At 46.1% G+C, this 20760-nt stretch overlaps 1 protein-coding gene across 2 annotated transcripts in view; it reads left to right on the forward strand.

Annotated features, from left to right (window-relative positions):
- hdac4 (histone deacetylase 4) overlaps positions 1–20760 on the forward strand; it is a 216077-nt gene that overhangs the window by 69230 nt on the left and 126087 nt on the right. For both annotated transcript variants that reach the window (XM_031805646.1, XM_031805647.1), the window contains exon 2: positions 6369–6437. In XM_031805646.1, the coding sequence (XP_031661506.1) occupies positions 6369–6437 (69 nt within the window). The remainder of the gene's footprint in view (positions 1–6368; positions 6438–20760) is intronic.

A 20760-nucleotide genomic window follows, 5' to 3' on the forward strand; every position in this document is an offset into this window, starting at 1 on the left:
CATAATTAAAATTCCTCAAGCATACAAGTATTTTACACCATTTTAAAGATACAATTCTCGTTAATCCAGCCACAGTATCTGATTTCAAAAAGGCTTTACAGTAAAAGCACCACAAACGATTATGTTAGGTCACCACCAACTCACAGAAAAACACAGCCTTTTTTCCAGCCAAAGAGAGGAGTCATAAAAAGCACAAATAGAGATAAAATTACTAAAACTAACCTTTGATGATCTTCATCAGATGACACTCATAGGACTTCATGTTACACAATACATATAAAGTGCATATTTATATCAAAAAATCAAATTTTACATTGGCACATTAAGTTCAGTAGTTCTAAAACATGCAGTGATTTTGCAGAGAGCCATATCAATTTACAGAAATACTCATCATAAATGTTGATAAAAATACAATTGTTATACATGGAATTAGAGATATACTTCTCCTTATTGCAACCAGATTTCAAACAAAAAAAGCAAACCATGCAATAATCTGAGTACAGCGTTCAGACAACAAAGCAGCCAAAAATATATCCCCCATATTGTGTAGTCAACATTAGTCAGAAATAGCATTGTAAATATTCACTTACCTTTGATGATCTTCATCAGAATGCACTCCCAGGAATCCCAGTTCCACAATAAACGTTTGATTTGTTCGATAAAGTTAATCATTTATGTCCAAATAGCTTCTTTTGTTAGGGCGTTCGGGTAAACAAATCCAAACGCGCGTTCCAACGCGCGCCAGTCACCTGGCTCAATCCCCTCTCATTCGCCCCCACTTCACAGTAGAAGCCTGTAACAACGTTCTAAAGACTGTTGACATCTAGTGTAGAGGTCGACCGATTAATCGGAATGGCCGATTTAATTAGAGCCGATTTCAAGTTTTCATAACAATCTGTATTTTTGGACACCTATTTGGACGTTTTTTTAAATTTGTATTTTTACACCTTTATTTAATCTTTATTTAACTAGGCAAGTCACTTAAGAAGATACAAGTATCTGACGGTGGTAGGCAGCAGCAGGCTCGTAAGCATTCATTCAAACAGCACTTTCGTGCGTTTTGCCAGCAGCTCTTCGTTGTGCGTCAAGCATTGCGCTGTTTATGACTTCAAGCCTATCAACTCCTGAGATGAGGCTGGTGTAACCGATGTGAAATGGCTAGCTAGTTAGCGGGGTGCACGCTAATAGCGTTTCAAACATCACTCGCTCTGAGACTTGGAGTGGTTGTTCCCCTTGCTCTGCATGGGTAACGCTGCTTCGAGGGTGGCTGTTGTCGTTGTGCTCCTGGTTCGAGCCCAGGGAGGAGCGAGGAGAGGGACGGAAGCTATACTGTTACACTGGCAATACTAAAGTGCCTATAAGAACATACAATAGTCAAAGGTATATGAAATACAAATGGTATAGAGGGAAATACTCCTATAATTCCTATAATAACTACAACCTAAAACTTCTTACCTGGGAATATTGAAGACTCATGTTAAAAGGAACCACCAGCTTTCATATGTTCTCATGTTCTGAGCAAGGAACTGAAACGTTAGCTTTCTTACATGGCACATATTGCACTTTTACTTTCTTCTCCAACACTTTGTTTTTGCATTATTTAAACCAAAATGAACATGTTTCATTATTTATTTGAGGCTAAATTGATTTTATTGGTGTATTATTTTAAGTTAAAATAAGTGTTCATTCAGTATTGTTGTAATTGTCATTATTACAAATACATTTAAAAGAATTGGCCGATTATTTGGTACCAGCTTTTTTTGGTCCTCCAATAATCGATATCGGCGTTGAAAAGTCATAAATCAGTCGACCTCTAATCTAGTGCAATATGACCCCATTTACACTGTATATTGGAATGGCAAAGAGTTGTAAAACTACAAACCTCAGATTTCCCACTTCCTGGTTGGATTTTTCGCAGGTTTTCGCCTGCCATATGAGTTCTGTTATACTCACAGACATCATTCAAACAGTTTTAGAAACTTCAGAGTGTTTTCTATCCAATACTACTAATACTATGCATATATTAGCATCTGGGACAGAGTAGCAGGCAGTTTACTCTGGGCACCTTATTCATCCAAGCTACTCAATACTGCCCACCAAGAAGTTAAGGGCTTGTAAGTAAGCATTTCACGGTATTCGGGCGCATGTGACAAATACAATTTGATTTGTGTTGATGTCAAAATGAGGGGTGTTTTACAAAACAAAGTCTTCAACGATTTGGATAATCTCTACCCAATCAAGAGTATCAAACCAATGACAAATTTCTACATGCCACTTTACCCACATGTGTTCTGGGACCAATCCGAACGGTTAGAATGTGTATGCGTTCTAGAAATCATCGGGGAGGTACTCAGATCCTGAGTCATTGCGTAGAAGAAACTGACGAACGTCGGCGTGGTTAATGTTTGGCCGGAACAAGGAATTTGGCCAGCCAGGCAGGACTGAGCTGAGCTCAGGACTGAGCTCCAGGTCAGCTCAGCTTTACATAGGTTGTTATTTTCTATTTTGAGTAGTGAAATCCATCTGTTCATCGGATACTTAGCAAGGTCCAAACAGTGTGTGTGTGTTTGTGTGTGTGATTTGTATGTGTTTGTTTCAGTTTAGCTTTTCTCTTGAAAGGCTGCTGTCTGCTCTAAACATGTTGTGATGAGCCTCTCCATGGTTCACTGGGTCCCATCCTAAGGCTGGAGGGGGCTATTTATACCTCTCTCTCTCTCTCTCTCTCTCTCTCTCTCTCTCGCCAACTCTCTCTCTTTCGCCACCTCTCTCTCTCCCTCTGTTTCTTGTTCTGGCACTCTCTCTATCTCACCCTCTTGGCTTTTCTCTCTCTCTGCCCCCCCCCCCACCCCCCGTTCCCAGAAGGCCTTCTGTTTGATATTTCATTAGAGAGAGAGAGGTTGAGTGTGAGGCTTCCTGAGGACACATCAGTATCTCTGGTCTGTGTTTGCTCTGGTTGCCGTGGAGAAGATGATGTGCTCTCAGCCGGCTGTACTGTTTGTCGGCCACCTGCCCCCTCACGGCCCTCTCTTCTTTCCCTGGCTGTCAGGGGTCAAGGTTCAAATGCACTCCACCACTTTAATGAAAAGAAAACGCATCCTCCTCCCTGCCACCTCGCTTCCCCTTGTGGCACGCACATATCTCTCTCCCTCGCTCTCTCACATACTCTTATTTCTCATGTGCTCTCTCTCTCTCTCTCTCTCCATTTCTTTCTCTCTCTATGGTCTCTTTCTGTTTTCTCTCTCACACTTTCATTCTCTTTCTCTTTGTCGTACCTTCTTCTCTCCCTCTTTTTCTCTCTCCATCCCTCTCCCTTTTGGGTCACATAAAGTGTAGTTGTAACAAATTCTCACAAAGGGAATGGAAGGCACTGGGGGAACAGAAGTGCAGTTAGATTACAATTAGGAGCTTCTCTGGGAGGTGTGTGTGTGTGTGTGTGTGTGTGTGTGTGTGTGTGTGTGTGTGTGTGTGTGTGTGTGTGTGTGTTTGTGTGTGAGAGAGACAGACGGGCCAGTCCTCCTCCGGCCCATCAGGCTTTGGTGTCATCTTTCTGCCATCTGCCACTACCACCCTACTAACACACACACACACACACACACACACACACACACAAACACACACACACACACACACACACACACACACACACACACACACACACACACACACACACACACACACACACACACACACACACAAATGCTACCCATCGACAATTCTTACATCTCTGCCATCCAAATGTGTCTAATCCTTCTCTGTAACGACACTGCATTAGGACTTATATTTGCGGCAGACAAACACACTTGTGCACACACACACGCGTGCGCACACACACAATAAGATGCATCTTTTTGCAGTGAGACAGAAGTGAAGTTTGTCACTTGAACACCTTGAGTACCGTAAAGTAGTGTATGATGTCACGTTTGTGTGTGGCGTGCATGCAAGAACATATATGTGTATATGTGTGTGTGTGTGTGTGTGCGAGCGTTTCCTGATTTGCCTGTGTCCCCTGGCGTTGGCTGCTGGTTAGTGATGCGTGGCGCGTCCCCTCTCTGCTCTCTTGGCTAATTAAAATGCCATTATGGCATCGCAGGCATCACGGCCCGCCTGCTCCACCAGCCCCTCCAAAAATAGCCCTGCCAACACACACACACACACACACACACACACACACACACACACACACACACACACACACACACACACACACCCCATCTCTTTGTTGTCTTCCCTCTTTCTCTTTGCGTTCATCTTCCCACCATCCTTCTTTTTCAGCAGAGGGGAAGGCATGCAGTGTGTGTGTGTCTGTGTGTGTGTGTCCGTGTTTATATTTGTCTGAGAGTGTGTGTGTGTGTTTGGAGATGTGTGTGTATTAGTAATTTAGCGTGAGTGTGTGTGTGTGATATGAATGTTTAATCCCCCCTCCTCGCCCTCCATCATGTATTAATCATGACCCCAGTCTGGATGGGCTGAAAATAGCGCCGTGCAACCCAGAAAAACAAAGCTGTATGTGTGTGTGTGTGTGTGTACCTACTCTACTTGTGCATTGTCCAGCCATCTCCATCTCCCACTGTTATCCACATGTTGTTAAGGCTCTGCTCTCATCTCAATGCAGTTACAGTGCGTGTTCCTGTATGTGAATGTGCAATTGTTTCTGTCGTTGTTTATATATTGTTTTTGTGCAGTCGCTACTTTTTTAGCTTTTTTAGCTTTTTTGGAGTAGATCGTAAAGTGTTGAAAAGAAAGGGCGCTAGTGAGCCGGATTAGAACCCATCCCGAATCTAGCATACTCGTGTCCCGGGGGTCCGTGCCTGTAACCGCTGGACCACACAGGCCACGTGTTTGTGGGTCTGTGTACACATAGACACTTCTAAATGTCATAAGCTGATATACTCTAGATGCTTCGGCTCGGGGGACAAGAGAATCACACCGGATGTCTACCTTTGTAAACATTGTGCCCCAATCCCCCCCCCCCCCCCCCTAACCCATTAACAACTCCTAGAGTGGTTCTGTATTTAGGTCCCTGTTCACTTGATTCACCCCCGGCTGTTGGCCTCCTGCTAAGGTGGTTTGATGGGCTAGTCAAAGCCATGAGACTGGAGCAGTGGTAGTGGGAGAGCGAGGAGAGAGAGAGAGAGACGGAGAGATATAGAAGGAGGAATTAGGTTCCAAGTGGGAGTGTTTCCTTCCTTTCAATAGACTAGTACGCCCAGAAATAGACTGCTTTTCTGTCAGCCCATGCGTTGGCATCACACGTCCCTTCGCATGTCCCTTCGCACTTACTTTCACGCTTTCGGGTCAATTTACAATGATTTACCCGTCATTGTGGATGGATGGATGGATGGATGAAGGGAGGGATGGAGGGAGGGATAGAGGAGAAGGAGAAGGAGATGAGGGGGACAGTGGTTTGTTTAGGAGAGCTGCTGTGACAGCTGTTGAGCCAGCAGGGAAGGCGTATGTGTCACCACCAGTCTGGTGATAGTGAGTCCATATACTTGTCATGCAGTTCTATATACAGTATATAAGCTCCACTGAGCTGTGTGAGTAGGGAAAGTGTGTTTCTGTCTTTATGCAGGAAAGCCCAACAATGTTTTACTGTCTCTAGTTTTTGTTAGCCAATCAGTGTGTTTGTGGATGTGTATGCTCACGTGGGTTTTTGGCTTGCTTGAGAATCATGTCATTTTTATGTGTGGGATTGTCAAGTACTGTGTGTGTGTGTGTGTGTGTTTGAGAGTGTGCGCATATATGTGTGTTTCTCCCACTCTCCCCCACTGGTCTATTTATAGCCAGGTCCTCCCTGAGCTGATCCAAAGCCTTTTCATGTTACCACTGTAATTATCATCCTCACCAAGACGTACCCTACTGTGTGTGCGCGCACCCGTGTGTCTGTGTGTGTGTGTGCACGTGCAAATATGTGAGAAATGCATGCGTTTGTTTTAAACAGTTAAAGCATACATAGGTGCCTGCATCCTCGATCCACATTAGTTTATTTTTACATGCCTCTTTCTCTCTCCTCTCCCTCCCTCGCTCCCTCCCCCTTTCTCTCTCTGTGCAGACACTGAACCAATCACGTTGAAGTCATAACAGAACGCTGAGCACATGCAGCTTCAACTGTGTTGCAGCACTAGGCTAGGCAGAAGCCTCCTCTTCCTCTGCTCTTCCTCTCCTCATTCAACTGGTTTTCTCTACTGCTGTCCATCCCTGGCTTCCCCCTCTCTCTCTCTCTCTCTCTCTCTCTCTCTCTCTCTCTCTCTCTCTCTGGGATATGTAGTCTTTTAGCTGGGCCTCAGTAGATTATACACATTCCCCTTTGTTATCGATGCTGCGGACCATATTTGAAACGGACTCTCCTTCCTCTCTCTCCCCTGCAGATGGACTGCCCAGGAAAGAGCAGCCCTTGGAACTTCTGAAGCCATCTGGCCTCAACCACATCCAGTCTGGTAGGAGCACCATGACTCTCTCTCTCGCTCTTTCTCTCGCTCTTTTGTTTTCTTTCTTTCTCTATCTTTCTTTCTCTGTCTCTTTCTATTTCGCTCTCGCTCTCTTTCTCATCTTTCTATCTCTTTGTATCTCTTTCCCCTCTCTTTCTTGTCTCTCTTTCTATCTCTTTCTTTCTCTCCCTCTTTCCATGTGCATCTCTCGCTCTCGTTCCTTCTTTCTTTCTCCCGCTCTTTCTTAACCTCTTTCTCTCTCCCTGTGTGTGTTTGGCTCTGCTGTGGGCTCATGCCTTACCATGTGTGTCCCTGCAGGTCTGGCTCAAGGCTAGAGACCAGAGGAAGAATGCGTCACTAAGCAACATGTCTGCGCGCACATGCAACCCATACTACCCCCACAATCCCATACACAGAATCTATGGGAGAGCACACGTGCACATAAACGTACACACACTGCTTGTGTTGCTACATGCTAGGATTACTATCACCCGTCAAATACTATCATCATTACCTGCATGTCAGCTAAGGGGTCATTTTATTTTGTGAGAGTGGCTGCGAGATGGAGCAGAGAGTGAAGTATCAAACGGCTTGGAACAACCTGACACAACAATCGTCCCTCAGAGCATGACACTTGGTAATGACTATTTCAGTGGGGAAAGATGTTAGTTCACCAGACGCACACACATCATGCACACAAATGAATGCACACACTCACACCAGCACATGCACATGCGAATACACTCATACAGGCACACACGCATCCTTGTGAACGCACACACACTCACACACTGGACTGGTGGCTTTGGTCGTATACTCACAGTTGTTATTTTTAGGAGTAGATCAGCTTTAATTTTGCAGATAGATTTTGGCTTATATCAATGTAATTGTCTGCATCATTTACCATCCCCCCCCAAAAATGGTATATATTTCCCCTTATTGTCCCCTAACTCTAAAATCCCTCGCCTAATTGTAGTGAACTAATGGGCAACAACAGGCTTCTACTTCCAGCTTATACATAATATATATAACTTTTATGTCATGTACAGGTAGAGATATTGGTGTGCAAAAGAGCAGAAAAGTAAATAAATAAAAACAGTATGGGGATGAGGTAAGTGAAAATGGGTGGGCTATTTACCAATAGACTATGTACAGCTGCAGCGATCGGTTAGCTGCTCAGATAGCGGATGTTTGAAGTTGGTGAGGGAGATAAAAGTCTCCAACTTCAGCGATTTTTGCAATTCGTTCCAGTCACAGGCAGCAGAGTACTGGAACGAAAGGCGGCCAAATGAGGTGTTGGCTTTAGGAATGATCAGTGAGATACACCTGCTGGAGCTCGTGCTACGGATGGGTGTTGCCATCGTGACCAGTGAACTGAGATAAGGCGGAGCTTTACCTAGCATGGACTTGTAGATGACCTGGAGCCAGTGGGTCTGGCGGCGAATATGTAGCGAGGGCCAGCCGACTAGAGCATACAAGTCGCAGTGGTGGGTGGTATAAGGTGCTTTAGTGACAAAACGGATGGCACTGTGATAGACTGCATCCAGTTTGCTGAGTAGAGTGTTGGAAGCCATTTTGTAGAGGACATCGCCGAAGTCGAGGATCGGTAGGATAGTCAGTTTTACTAGGGTAAGCTTGGCGGCGTGAGTGAAGGAGGCTTTGTTGCGGAATAGAAAGCCGACTCTTGATTTGATTTTCGATTGGAGATGTTTGATATGAGTCTGGAAGGAGAGTTTGCAGTCTAGCCAGACACCTAGGTACTTATAGATGTCCACATATTCTAGGTCGGAACCATCCAGGGTGGTGATGCTAGTCGGGCATGCGGGTGCAGGCAGCGATCGGTTGAAAAGCATGCATTTGGTTTTACTAGCGTTTAAGAGCAGTTGGAGGCCACGGAAGGAGTGTTGTATGGCATTGAAGCTTGTTTGGAGGTTAGATAGCACAGTGTCCAATGACGGGCCGAAAGTATATAGAATGGTGTCGTCTGCGTAGAGGTGGATCAGGGAATCGCCCGCAGCAAGAGCAACATCATTGATATATACAGAGAAAAGAGTCGGCCCGAGAATTGAACCCTGTGGCACCCCCATAGAGACTGCCAGAGGACCCGACAGCATTCCCTCCGATTTGACACACTGAACTCTGTCTGCAAAGTAATTGGTGAACCAGGCAAGGCAGTCATCCGAAAAACCGAGGCTACTGAGTCTGCCGATAAGAATATGGTGATTGACAGAGTCGAAAGCCTTGGCAAGGTCGATGAAGACGGCTGCACAGTACTGTCTTTTATCGATGGCGGTTATGATATCGTTTAGTACCTTGAGTGTGCCTGAGGTGCACCCGTGACCGGCTCGGAAACCAGATTGCACAGCGGAGAAGGTACGGTGGGATTCGAGATGGTCAGTGACCTGTTTGTTGACTTGGCTTTCGAAGACCTTAGATAGGCAGGGCAGGATGGATATAGGTCTGTAACAGTTTGGGTCCAGGGTGTCTCCCCCTTTGAAGAGGGGATGACTGCGGCAGCTTTCCAATCCTTGGGGGATCTCAGACGATATGAAAGAGAGGTTGAACAGGCTGGTAATAGGGGTTGCGACAATGGTGGCGGATAGTTTCAGAAATAGAGGGTCCAGATTGTCAAGCCCAGCTGATTTGTACGGGTCCAGGTTTTGCAGCTCTTTCAGAACATCTGCTATCTGGATTTGGGTAAAGGAGAACCTGGAGAGGCTTGGGCGAGGAGCTGCGGGGGGGGGCGGAGCTGTTGGCCGAGGTTGAAGTAGCCAGGCGGAAGGCATGGCCAGCCGTTGAGAAATGCTTATTGAAGTTTTCGATAATCATGGATTTATCAGTGGTGACCGTGTTACCTAGCCTCAGTGCAGTGGGCAGCTGGGAGGAGGTGCTCTTGTTCTCCATGGACTTCACAGTGTCCCAGAACTTTTTGGAGTTGGAGCTACAGGATGCAAACTTCTGCCTGAAGAAGCTGGCCTTAGCTTTCCTGACTGACTGCGTGTATTGGTTCCGGACTTCCCTGAACAGTTGCATATCACGAGGACTATTCGATGCTATTGCAGTCCGCCACAGGATGTTTTTGTGCTGGTCGAGGGCAGTCAGGTCTGGGGTGAACCAAGGGCTGTATCTGTTCTTAGTTCTGCATTTTTTGAACGGAGCATGCTTATCTAAAATGGTGAGGAAGTTACTTTTAAAGAATGACCAGGCATCCTCAACTGACGGGATGAGGTCAAATGTCCTTCCAGGATACCCGGGCCAAGCAAGCCCTGTACTTTGCTCCATTCCTCTTTGCCTCGATCTCGACTAGCCTCCCAGTCCCTGCCCCTGAAAAACACCTCCACAGCATGATGCTGCCACCACCATGCTTCACCGTAGGGATGGTGCCAGGTTTCCTCAAGATGTGACGCTTGGCGTTCAGGCCAAACTGTTCAATCTTTTTTTTTTTTTTTACCTTTATTTTACCAGGCAAGTCAGTTAAGAACAAATTCTTATTTTCAATGACGGCCTAGGAACAGTGGGTTAACCGCCTGTTCAGGGGCAGAACGACAGATTTTGTACCTTGTCAGCTCGGGGGTTTGAACTTGCAACCTTCCGGTTACCAGTCCAACGCTCTAACCACTAGGCTACCCTGCCGCCCCCAATCTTGATTTCATCAGACCAGAGAATCTTGTTTCTCATGGTCTGAGAGTCTTTAGGTGCCTTTTGGCAGACTCCAAGCGGGCTGTTATGTGCCTTTTACTGTGGAGTGGACTCCGTCTTGCCACTCTACCATAAAGGCCTGATTGGTGGAGTGCTGCGGAGATGGGAGAACCTTCCATAAGGACAACCATCTCCACAGAGGAACTCTAGAGCTTTGTCAGGGTGACCATCAGGTTCTTGGTCACCTCCCTGACCAAGGCCCTTCTCTCCCCGATTGCTCAGTTTGGCCGGGTGGCCAGCTCTAGGAAGAGTCTTGGTTGTTCAAAACTTCTTCCATTTAAGAATGATGGAGGCCACTATGTTCTTTGTGACTTTCAATGCTGCAGACATTTTTTGGTAACCTTCCCCCGACCTTGCTCTGACATGCGCTGTCAACTGTGGGACCTTATATAGACAGGTGTGTGCCTTTCCAAATCATGTCCAATCAATTGAATTTACCACAGGTGGACTCCAAATCAAGTTGTAGAAATCTCAATGATGATCAATGGAAACAGGATGCACCTGTGCTTAATTTTGAGTTTCATAGCAAAGGGTCTGAATACTTATGTAAATAAGGTTTTTCTGTTTTGTATTTGCAAAGATTTCTGAAAACCTGTTTACGCTTTGTCATTAAGGGTCTGTTTAGATTGCTAAGGATTTTTTAAATCCACTTTAGAATAAGGCTGTAACATCATTTTGAAAAATCCAGGGGTTTGAATACTTTCTGAAGGCACTGTATATAAACAATACCGGACCCAAAATCGAACCTTGTGGAACGCCACGTGTGATATGTATTTTCTCTGAGTTATGTTCACCAAGAGTGACAGAAAACTGTCAACCGGTTAAATAGGTCCTAAACCAATTTAGAACTGGTTACTGGAGAGGCCAACCAACCTCTCCAGTCTGTCCAGAAGGACATCATGGTCAACTGTGTCGAATGGAGCACTTAAATCCGACAGTACAAGGACAGAGAGCTGTTTGGCATCTGTGTTGGCTCTAAGATCATTTAACACTTTAACTAAAGCTGTCTATGTGCGGTGGTGGGTCCAAAGCCAAAAAATTATTTAGCTGTTTGAAAATCAATATCTCCAGGATTTTACTTAAGAATGGAAGGTAAGAGATTGTACGAAAATTGCTAAGAGCTGAAGAATTTAGATTACTTTTCTTCAGAATCAAATAAAATAAAATAAAATGTATTTATATAGCCCTTCGTACATCAGCTGATATCTCAAAGTGCTGTACAGAAACCCAGCCTAAAACCCCAAACAGCAAGCAATGCAGGTGTAGAAGCACGGTGGCTAGGAAAAACTCCCTAGAAAGGCCAAAACCTAGGAAGAAACCTAGAGAGGAACCAGGCTATGTGGGGTGGCCAGTCCTCTTCTGGCTGTGCCGGGTGGAGATTATAACAGAACATGGCCAAGATGTTCAAATGTTCATAAATGACCAGCATGGTCGTATAATAATAAGGCAGAACAGTTGAAACTGGAGCAGCAGCACGGCCAGGTGGACTGGGGACAGCAAGGAGTCATCATGTCAGGTAATCCTGGGGCATGGTCCTAGGGCTCAGGTCCTCCGAGAGAGAGAAGGAGAGAATTAGAGAACGCACACTTAGATTCACACAGGACACCGAATAGGACAATAGGACTCCAGATATAACAAACTGACCCTAGCCCCCCGACACATAAACTACTGCAGCATAAATACTGGAGGCTGAGACAGGAGGGGTCAGGAGACACTGTGGACCCATCCGAGGACACCCCCGGACAGGGCCAAACAGGAAGGATATAACCCCACCCACTTTGCCAAAGCACAGCCCCCACACCACTAGAGGGATATCTTCAACCACCAACTTACCATCAGAAGGTGTTTCACAATAGCAGTTTTTAGTGCAGTGGAGAAAGTGCCTGTGAACAGGGAGTGATTAACTATAGCTTGCACTTCTTTAGATATGCAATTTAAAAACTGTGTTGAGTTTGTCCTATTTAGTGCTTTAGCACACCCTATGTTCTAGCCATGTCTGAATCCTGGCTTCGGAAGGCCACCAAAAATTCTGAAATTTCCATCCCCAACTACAACATTTTCACATTCTGATGAGAAGTAACTTACAAACATATGATGAATATAAAACATCTTACCTATGTTACCAACTAATTCTGATTATTCCCCAACATTCCCCTCTCAGGGACATTGTCCCTTCTAAAGAATCAGAATATTAATTACATACTCAATATTTAAAAGGAAATAAAAATTCAAATCCCCTCAATGTCATATACCTTAGCTTATATGTAAACTTTTTCCCTTCTGAAACTAAGTTTACAACCTTTATTCTACAAGACAAACTTGCACATGTTTAATAACACAGAATAATCAATTTGAGGAAATTAAAAACATAACCAATATTTAGAAATGCTCCCTAAGTTACATGAGAACCAGTATCTAAACACCGGCCTCCTCACAACATATAGGACAGACATCCCAGGACCCAGTAACATGTTGGATAAAGTCCATAGAGCTCAAAAGATTCATACATTCAATGGCCTTGCAGTTAGTTTCTTTGTCAATATGAATATTAAAATCGCCCAACACAATTATTTTATCATAGTTCTCAAGGACAATAGACAATAGTTCAGAGAAATCAGTAAAGAAAGTGGGGCAGTGCTTTTTGTGGCCTATAAAGGGTTATGGCCAGCACTGGTGGCTGACATTTAAACAGTTTAGTATGATGCTCAAAAGACCGCCAAATGAAATGTCCTTACAGCTGAGAGCATTAGTAAAAATATAGACTGTACCCCCACCCTTTTTCCGTTTTATGATAGAGTATCAAAAGCTGCAGTCCGGGGGGAGGCTTCAATAAGAGTGGTACTACAGTCTGAAGACAGCGATGTTTCCGTGAGAAACATGCAATCATCTGTGCGCTCAGTAATGAGGCCATAGTTCCATTTCTATTGGAGTTTATATGGTTTCCAAGTCCTCTGTTGCTTATTCTGACAGGGAGCACTACCAGACCCTGTCTGTCAGTCTCTAAAACAGGTTGATGTCGCTGGGACTGGATCAGTACCAGACCCTGTCTGTCAGTCTCTAAAACAGTTTGATGTTGCTGGGACTGGATCAGTACCAGACCCTGTCTGTCAGTCTCTAAAACAGGTTGATGTCGCTGGGACTGGATCAGTACCAGACCCTGTCTGTCAGTCTCTAAAACAGGTTGATGTTGCTGGGACTGGATCAGTACCAGACCCTGTCTGTCAGTCTCTAAAACAGTTTGATGTTGCTGGGACTGGATCAGTACCAGACCCTGTCTGTCAGTCTCTAAAACAGTTTGATGTTGCTGGGACTGGATCAGTACCAGACCCTGTCTGTCAGTCTCTAAAACAGTTTGATGTTGCTGGGTCTGGAGCACTACCAGACCCTGTCTGTCAGTCTCTAAAACAGGTTGATGTTGCTGGGACTGGAGCACTACCAGACCCTGTCTGTCAGTCTCTAAAACAGTTTGATGTTGCTGGGACTGGAGCACTACCAGACCCTGTCTGTCAGTCTCTAAAACAGTTTGATGTTGATGGGGCGGGAGCACTACCAGACCCTGTCTGTCAGTCTCTAAAACAGGTTGATGTTGCTGGGACTGGAGCACTACCAGACCCTGTCTGTCAGTCTCTAAAACAGGTTGATGTTGCTGGGACTGGAGCACTACCAGACCCTGTCTGTCAGTCTCTAAAACAGGTTGATGTTGCTGGGACTGGAGCACTACCAGACCCTGTCTGTCAGTCTCTAAAACAGTTTGATGTTGATGGGGCGGGAGCACTACCAGACCCTGTCTGTCAGTCTCTAAAACAGGTTGATGTTGCTGGGACTGGAGCACTACCAGACCCTGTCTGTCAGTCTCTAAAACAGGTTGATGTTGCTGGGACTGGAGCACTACCAGACTCTGTCTGTCAGTCTCTAAAACAGGTTGATGTTGCTGGGACTGGAGCACTACCAGACCCTGTCTGTCAGTCTCTAATGAGACTAGTCTCTACAGTTTGATGTTGCTTAGACTGAACACGTGTTGGTTGGGGGCGTTACACTGCCAGGTTGATTTTGTATTGCTGACCGGCAGGCCGGTTGGTTGGCTGTTTGTGTGCGTTGCTGGTTGGGCGGCTAGCTGGCTCGTTGGATGGTTAGTTGGTGTTGATGAAGGACTGGTTTGTCGGCTGGCTGACTGACTGACTGGTTGGTTGACTGGTTAGTTGAAGTTGCTGAAGGACTGGTTGGTTGGTTGGCTGGCTAGCTTGCTAGCTGGTTGGCTGGCTAGCCAGCTGGTTTCAGTGACGCATTTTCTTACATACTTAGACGTAATCTAATCTAGCCACCACAACACTTTCTAGAACATCAAAGGAAAGACTAATGAAGTCCCCTAAACTTGTTCCAAATGCTGTCGAAGAACCCACGACCATAGTAAATGTTCACATGTGAGCCCTCACTCGAGGAGTGCAGCAGGTCAGGCCAGTATAAGAGGATCCTCAGTAGTCTCCCATTGTTCTCCTCTAGGACAGGCCACTAACTAGAAGCAAAAACAGCATGACCATCCATTTACGGTTCCCAGGTAACCCCTCTCTAACCTGCACACAAGTTTTAATGAAACACTCTCTTCATCTGAACTCTTCTTTTCTCTCTTTCATCACCGGACTGCATGTCTCATCTCCACTCGCTGTAGTTCTCAGTCAAAGTGCTGTGTGTGAGACAGAATGCGTGTGTTGGAGCCTCTTTGTGTGGAATGTGTGTGTGTGTGTGTGTGAGGTGCTCTCTGCAAGCTCTCTGGTTTTAGCAGGACCTCTCTGTTTTAGTAATGGGGTGTGTACATGTGCGTGTGTTTTTGTGTCACCTAAGCCCTTGCTCCACACTCATGGTTCAGAGGAACATGGGATGAGCCAACCAACACCATTCCAACACCAGCGCGGGAATGACACGCCATCGACACATCAATAACACGTCACAATGTGACCGAGATTAGATTCGTAGTGGTGTAAGCCTGACACATCTTAATGTAATTTTTACTCCCTGTTTACTTTTAGACTGATAAGTAGAATATAGCTTTCACCCACCCTCTATGTTGGTAGCAGTATCACATTTCAATCGATTTTATTTTATAAAGCCAGTTGTCACAAAGTGCTGAACAGATACCCAACCTTAAACCCGAAAGAGCAAGCAATGCAGAGACAGAAGCACAGAGGCTAGGAACAAGTTCATAGAAGGCAGGAACTTAGGAAGAAACCTTATTGTGGAACTAGGCTCTGATTGATGGCCAGTCCTCTTTTGGCTGTACAGATGAGGGAGGAGAGATGACGGGAGGGAGCCTCTTCTGATGATTGAGATGCAGCCCGGGTCAAAGCCAGGCCATATTAAAACTCCTCCACTTCCGTTTGTTTATCACTCAACGTGAGGGAGGGAAAATGAATAGAAACATGGAGATGTGGCGCACTGGGCTGCGTGTTAGACGCCCACATCACACCGCGTGAAAACCAAAGCGCTCTTCTCATCCACATCCTGCCAGCTTGTCAACAGCACCTGGCGCCAAATACATACTTTAATAGTTGGTGTTTTCTCTCCGCCGAAGCCAAATGTGTCGACTGTGTGTGTGTGTGGGTTATTAGTCAACTCCAAAAGTACAACACTTTGCCCATCTGGAACTCCAGGCTCAAGCGTATGCTCAAAGTATTTGTACGCTTTCTGTTGGTAGAGTGTACTGGAGTGAGTGGAGAGGGATGGGTTGAGTAGGTTGGCTGGGACAGATATGTGTAACAGGAGGAAGAGGGATGGGTGAGTAGGTTGGTTGGGACAGATATGTGTAACAGGAGGAAGAGGGATGGGTTGAGTAGGTTGGTTGGGACAGATATGTGTAACAAGAGGAAGAGGGATGGGTTGAGTAGGTTGGTCGGGACAGATATGTGTAACAGGAGGACGAGGGATGGGTTGAGTAATTGGTCGGGACAGATATGTGTAACAGGAGGAAGAGGGATGGGTGAGTAGGTTGGTTGGGACAGATATGTGTAACAGGAGGAAGAGGGATGGGTGAGCAGGTTGGTTGGGACAGATACTGTATGTGTGAATACTAATAGAGTGTGAGTAACACACTCGCCGTTTCTTCAACTGGGAGGTGAGAGGGATGCAATGGAGGTGGAACCCCACACCTGATGGTGTGTGTGTGTGTAGCTTGTGTAATTACTATGCATTAGGCTTGTGTGTGTGTGTGTGTGTGTGTGTGTGTGTGTGTTTGTGTGTGTGTGTTCGTTCCACAGTCCACTAATCTCAGCCCATTCTCCCTCAGCCAAAACAGCTTTCTCCCTCTCTACACAAATTAGCACCAGCCCACGCACTCACACATTGAGTGGGCTGTCAGACCAGGGTTGGCTACAGTACGCTCTCTCTTTCATTCTCTCTCTCTTTTAATAACCTTCTTTCTCTCTTTTTAAATCTCTCCCACTCGTGCTCTCTCTAACCAACCTTTCTCTTTCTCTCCCTCTCTCTCTATCTCATAGGGAAAGGTCCTGTTGGGCCAATCTTTTGTTGAGCGAGGGCATAGGTGAAGGGGAGGAGCAGTGGAGAGGGAGTGAAGGAGTGGTGAGCAGAGAGATAAGAGGAGGGGAGACGAGAGAGCAGAATAGGAGACGACAGAGGAGAGGAGACGAGATGGGGGATACTGTAAGTGACAGACCCTGTTTGCTCGTCTCAGTCATTTCACTGAGCAGCCTTTATTTAGCATACTGAATTATAGATGAATGTTTAAGTGCTGGAGAGAGAGAGAGAAGATGGAGAGGGGGAGAGAGAGAGAGGGAGAGAGAGGGAGAGGGAGAGGGAGAGGGAGAGGGAGAGAGAGAGAGAGAGAGAGAGAGAGAGAGAGAGAGAGAGAGAGAGAGAGAGAGAGAGAGAGAGAGAGAGAGAGAGAGAGAGAGAGAGAGAGAGAGAGAGAGAGAGAGAGAGAGAGAGAGAGAGAGAGAGAGAGAGGATGGAGAGGGGGAGAGAGAGAGGATGGAGAGGGGGAGAGAGAGATATGGGGGAAGATGAGAAAGAGAGATGCAGAGGATTGGAGAGAGTTAATGGCAGGGTGAGGGAAAGAGAGAGGGAAAGAGAGCGAAAAAGACCGGAAGAGAGGGAAAGGAAGAGCGGCACACTATGCAAATTAACCCTGATTCATTAGCATTTCAAAACTTGAGCATGAAAATCAGGAGAGTGCTGTGTGAGCCGGATCAAATTCATTCGCGCTCTCCCTCACCTTCCCTCTCTCGCTATCTCCCTCTCACAGTCCCTCTGCTCTCGCTCTTTCTGTCTTTCTCTCCCTCTCACAGTCCTACACTGTCTTTCTCTCTCTAACTCCCTCTTGGTCATTCATTTTCTATTCACATCTTTTATTTTATTCTCTCTCTGTTTCTCCCTCTCTCTCACATTCCCTCTCAGTCTTTCCATTTTCAGCGAGCATACCCGTCCTCTTCATACCACATGCACAGACACACTGCCACATCATTAATGTATGCTGCAAGCTGATCAACTGGCACTGAGGCTCTGGGCCCATCCCAAATGGCTCCCTATTGCCTTTGTAGTGCACTACTTTTGACCCATAGGGCTCTGGTCATAAGAAGTGCACTATATAGGGAATATGCCACCATTTAGGTTGCGTCCTCTGTCTTATAGGCAGGAAAAGATGCCCATGAGTTTCCTGTTTACCATTTGTTTTATTCTCAAAGCTGCTTCCTGGGTTAGGTTTTGGGCCAGAGTAGAGGCAGATAAATATGCCCCCTAGACACTGACCTAAGGTAAGTTTTTCAAAACACACACACACACACACACACACACATTGGAAGGCAGGACCCTACCCCTGGTCAGTCTGTCCTGTCTGGCACCTATACGGGTGCCCACTGGGCGGGGGCGGGGGAGGGGGGTGCAGTGGGAACTAGTTGAGCCAACTGCTTGCAGTATGTCAGCAGTATGTCATCTCTATACCTCCATACAGAAAGCCGACTGTATCCTCCACTAGCTGTATAATGTCGTATTGCACTGGGTAGGGGCGGTCATTTTAGTAATCTCAGCCGATGGCCACATACATTTTTTTCTACATCATCTCTTGATGTTTGTTGCCATCTTTCTCTTGCACTGAGTCACTCACTCCCTCATTCACACGCTCACTCACTCATTCACTAACTCACTCCCTGCCTCATTTGCTCGCTCGCTCAAGAGCTCACTCTCTATAGCTAAGGTCTGTACAGTGTGATGTGTATGTCATGTAAAGCACTCAACCATCCCAGTCACAAGTTGGTAAATAGATCAGCCATCCCTCATTGCTCGGTGGACTTGTGGAAGTCTTAGTTCCTCTATTGTAAATACAGTGGTCAGATTGTTCGATTCAGGGGCCGATTTAACAGCCATGTCATGCCGGTCATTATGTCTAAGGGATTTTGATCCATCCAGTCAAATCATGTGATGGTCTCATGTGAAATTCAATTGAGTGGACATGATTTGGAAAGGCACACACCTGTCTATATAAGGTCCCACAGTTGACTGTGCATGACAGAGCAATAGCCAAGCTATGAGGTTGAAGGAATTGTCTGTAGAGCTCCGAGACAGGATTGTGTCGAGGCACAGATCTGGGGAAGGGTTCCAAAACATTTCTGCAGCGTTGAAAGTCCCAAAGAACACAGTGGTCTCCATCATTCTTAAATGGAAGAAGTTTGGAACCACCAGAACTCTTCCTAGAGCTGGCTGCGTGGCAAAACTGAGCAATCAGGGGTGAAGGGCCTTGGTCAGGGAGATGACCAAGAAACCAATGGTCACTCTGACAGAGCTCCAGAGTTCCTCTGTGGAGATGGGAGAACCTTCCATAAGGACAACCATCTCTGCAGCCTTCCACCAATCAGGCCTTTATGGTAGAGTGGCCAGAAGGACGCCACTCCCGCTTGGAGTTTGCCAAAAGGCACGTAAATACTCTTGGATGATGAGAAAGAAGATTCTCTGGTCTGATGAAATCAAGATTGAACAGTTTGGCCTGAACACCAAGGATCACATCTTGAGGAAACCTGGCACCATCCCTATGGTGAAGCATGGTGGTGGCAGCATCATGCTGTGGGAATGTTGTTCGGCAACAGGGACTGGGAGAGTATTCAGGATGGAGGGAAAGATGAATGGAGCAAAGTACAGAGAGATCCTTGATGAAATCCTTCTCCAGAGTGGTCAGGACCTCAGATTGGGGTGAAGGTTCACCTTCCAACAAGACAACAACCCTAAGCACACAGCCAAGACAATGCAGGAGTGGCTTCGGGACAAATCTCTGAATGTCCTTGAGTGGCCCAGCCAGAGCCCAGACTTGAACCTGATCGGACATCTCTGGAGAGACCTGAAAATAGCTGTGCAGCGACGCTCCCCATCCAACCTGACAGAGCTTGAGAGGATCTGTTGAGAAGAATTGGAGTAAATCCCCAAATACAGGTGTGCCAAGCTTGTTGCGTTATACACAAGAAGACTTGAGGCTGTAATTGCTGACAAAGGAGCTTCAACAATGTACTGAGTAAAGGGTCTGAATAGTTATGTAAATATATTATTTCAGTTATGTATTTTTAAGATTTGCAAAAATGTCTAAAAACCTGTTTTTTCTTTGTCATTAGGGCTATTGTATGTAGATTGATGAGGGGAAAAATAACAATTTAATCAATTTGAGAATAAGGCTGTGACGTAACAAAATGTGGAAAAAGTCAAGGGGTCTGAATACTTTCCGAATGCACTGTATTACCGAAGGAACAAGACAAATATAGAATGTCTGTGCTGTATACAATTTAGATCCAAACTTGACATTTGGTGACAGCAGTGGGATCCATGTTTAATGCAGTGCCTCTATAGCGCAGTGTAGTTGAGTGAAACAGACAGGGGCATTGTGTAATGACTGGCTATGGATTTGGCCTGGAGAGAGGGAGGGCGGATGAGAGGAGGGGGAAAAGAGTGAGCAGGAGAGGAGGACAGGAAGAGGGGGAGAGTAGTCCAGAGGACAGGCATCACGGGTCACCTTGACCCCTCCGTGGGGGCCGTCTGCTACAGCAGAGCTACCGCTGGGCTAGCAGAGACCATTCTGCTCACTAGACCGCAGTGCCGGGGGTGTGTGCGTTGTGTGTGTCTGTGTGTGTGCATGCACGCGTTTGCTTGTGTAATAAACTCATGCTTCCTTGTGTATATGTCTATTTTGGTATGCACCATCTATGTGCATATCTTATAAAACAAACAGATAACTAAAGTTCTAGATTTCCAAACGAACAGAGTAACCGACCTTTAGCTAATTTGAGCAGAGTGATTAAACCACTAAGGGACCAGAGAGTCCACAGAGTGATTTGTGGCAGTTCATTTTCACAATGAAAGGCCACCCGCCTGCTGTACATGTGTTTGCAGATGGGCACCCCCCCTCTACTCGAGCCCTGGTGCCAGCCTCACAGATGGCCTTGACGGCTCCTGCTCTGTCCCCCCGCGTTGGCATCGGTGCCCGGTCATGCTGCCAGGGCAAGCGGGTGGTAGCAAGGGAGCCAGCTGCCTCAGTTCTGGAGAACCGCAACACACACACACACACACGCACGCCGCGGAAGTGGCGGTGCCTGTGCGCTCACACACATACATTGACTGACACATCAACCATTGCTCAAGGTCTTGTCTT

This window comes from Oncorhynchus kisutch, linkage group LG26 (assembly GCF_002021735.2).
Source record: "Oncorhynchus kisutch isolate 150728-3 linkage group LG26, Okis_V2, whole genome shotgun sequence".
In the NCBI taxonomy this organism is placed as follows: domain Eukaryota; kingdom Metazoa; phylum Chordata; class Actinopteri; order Salmoniformes; family Salmonidae; genus Oncorhynchus; species Oncorhynchus kisutch.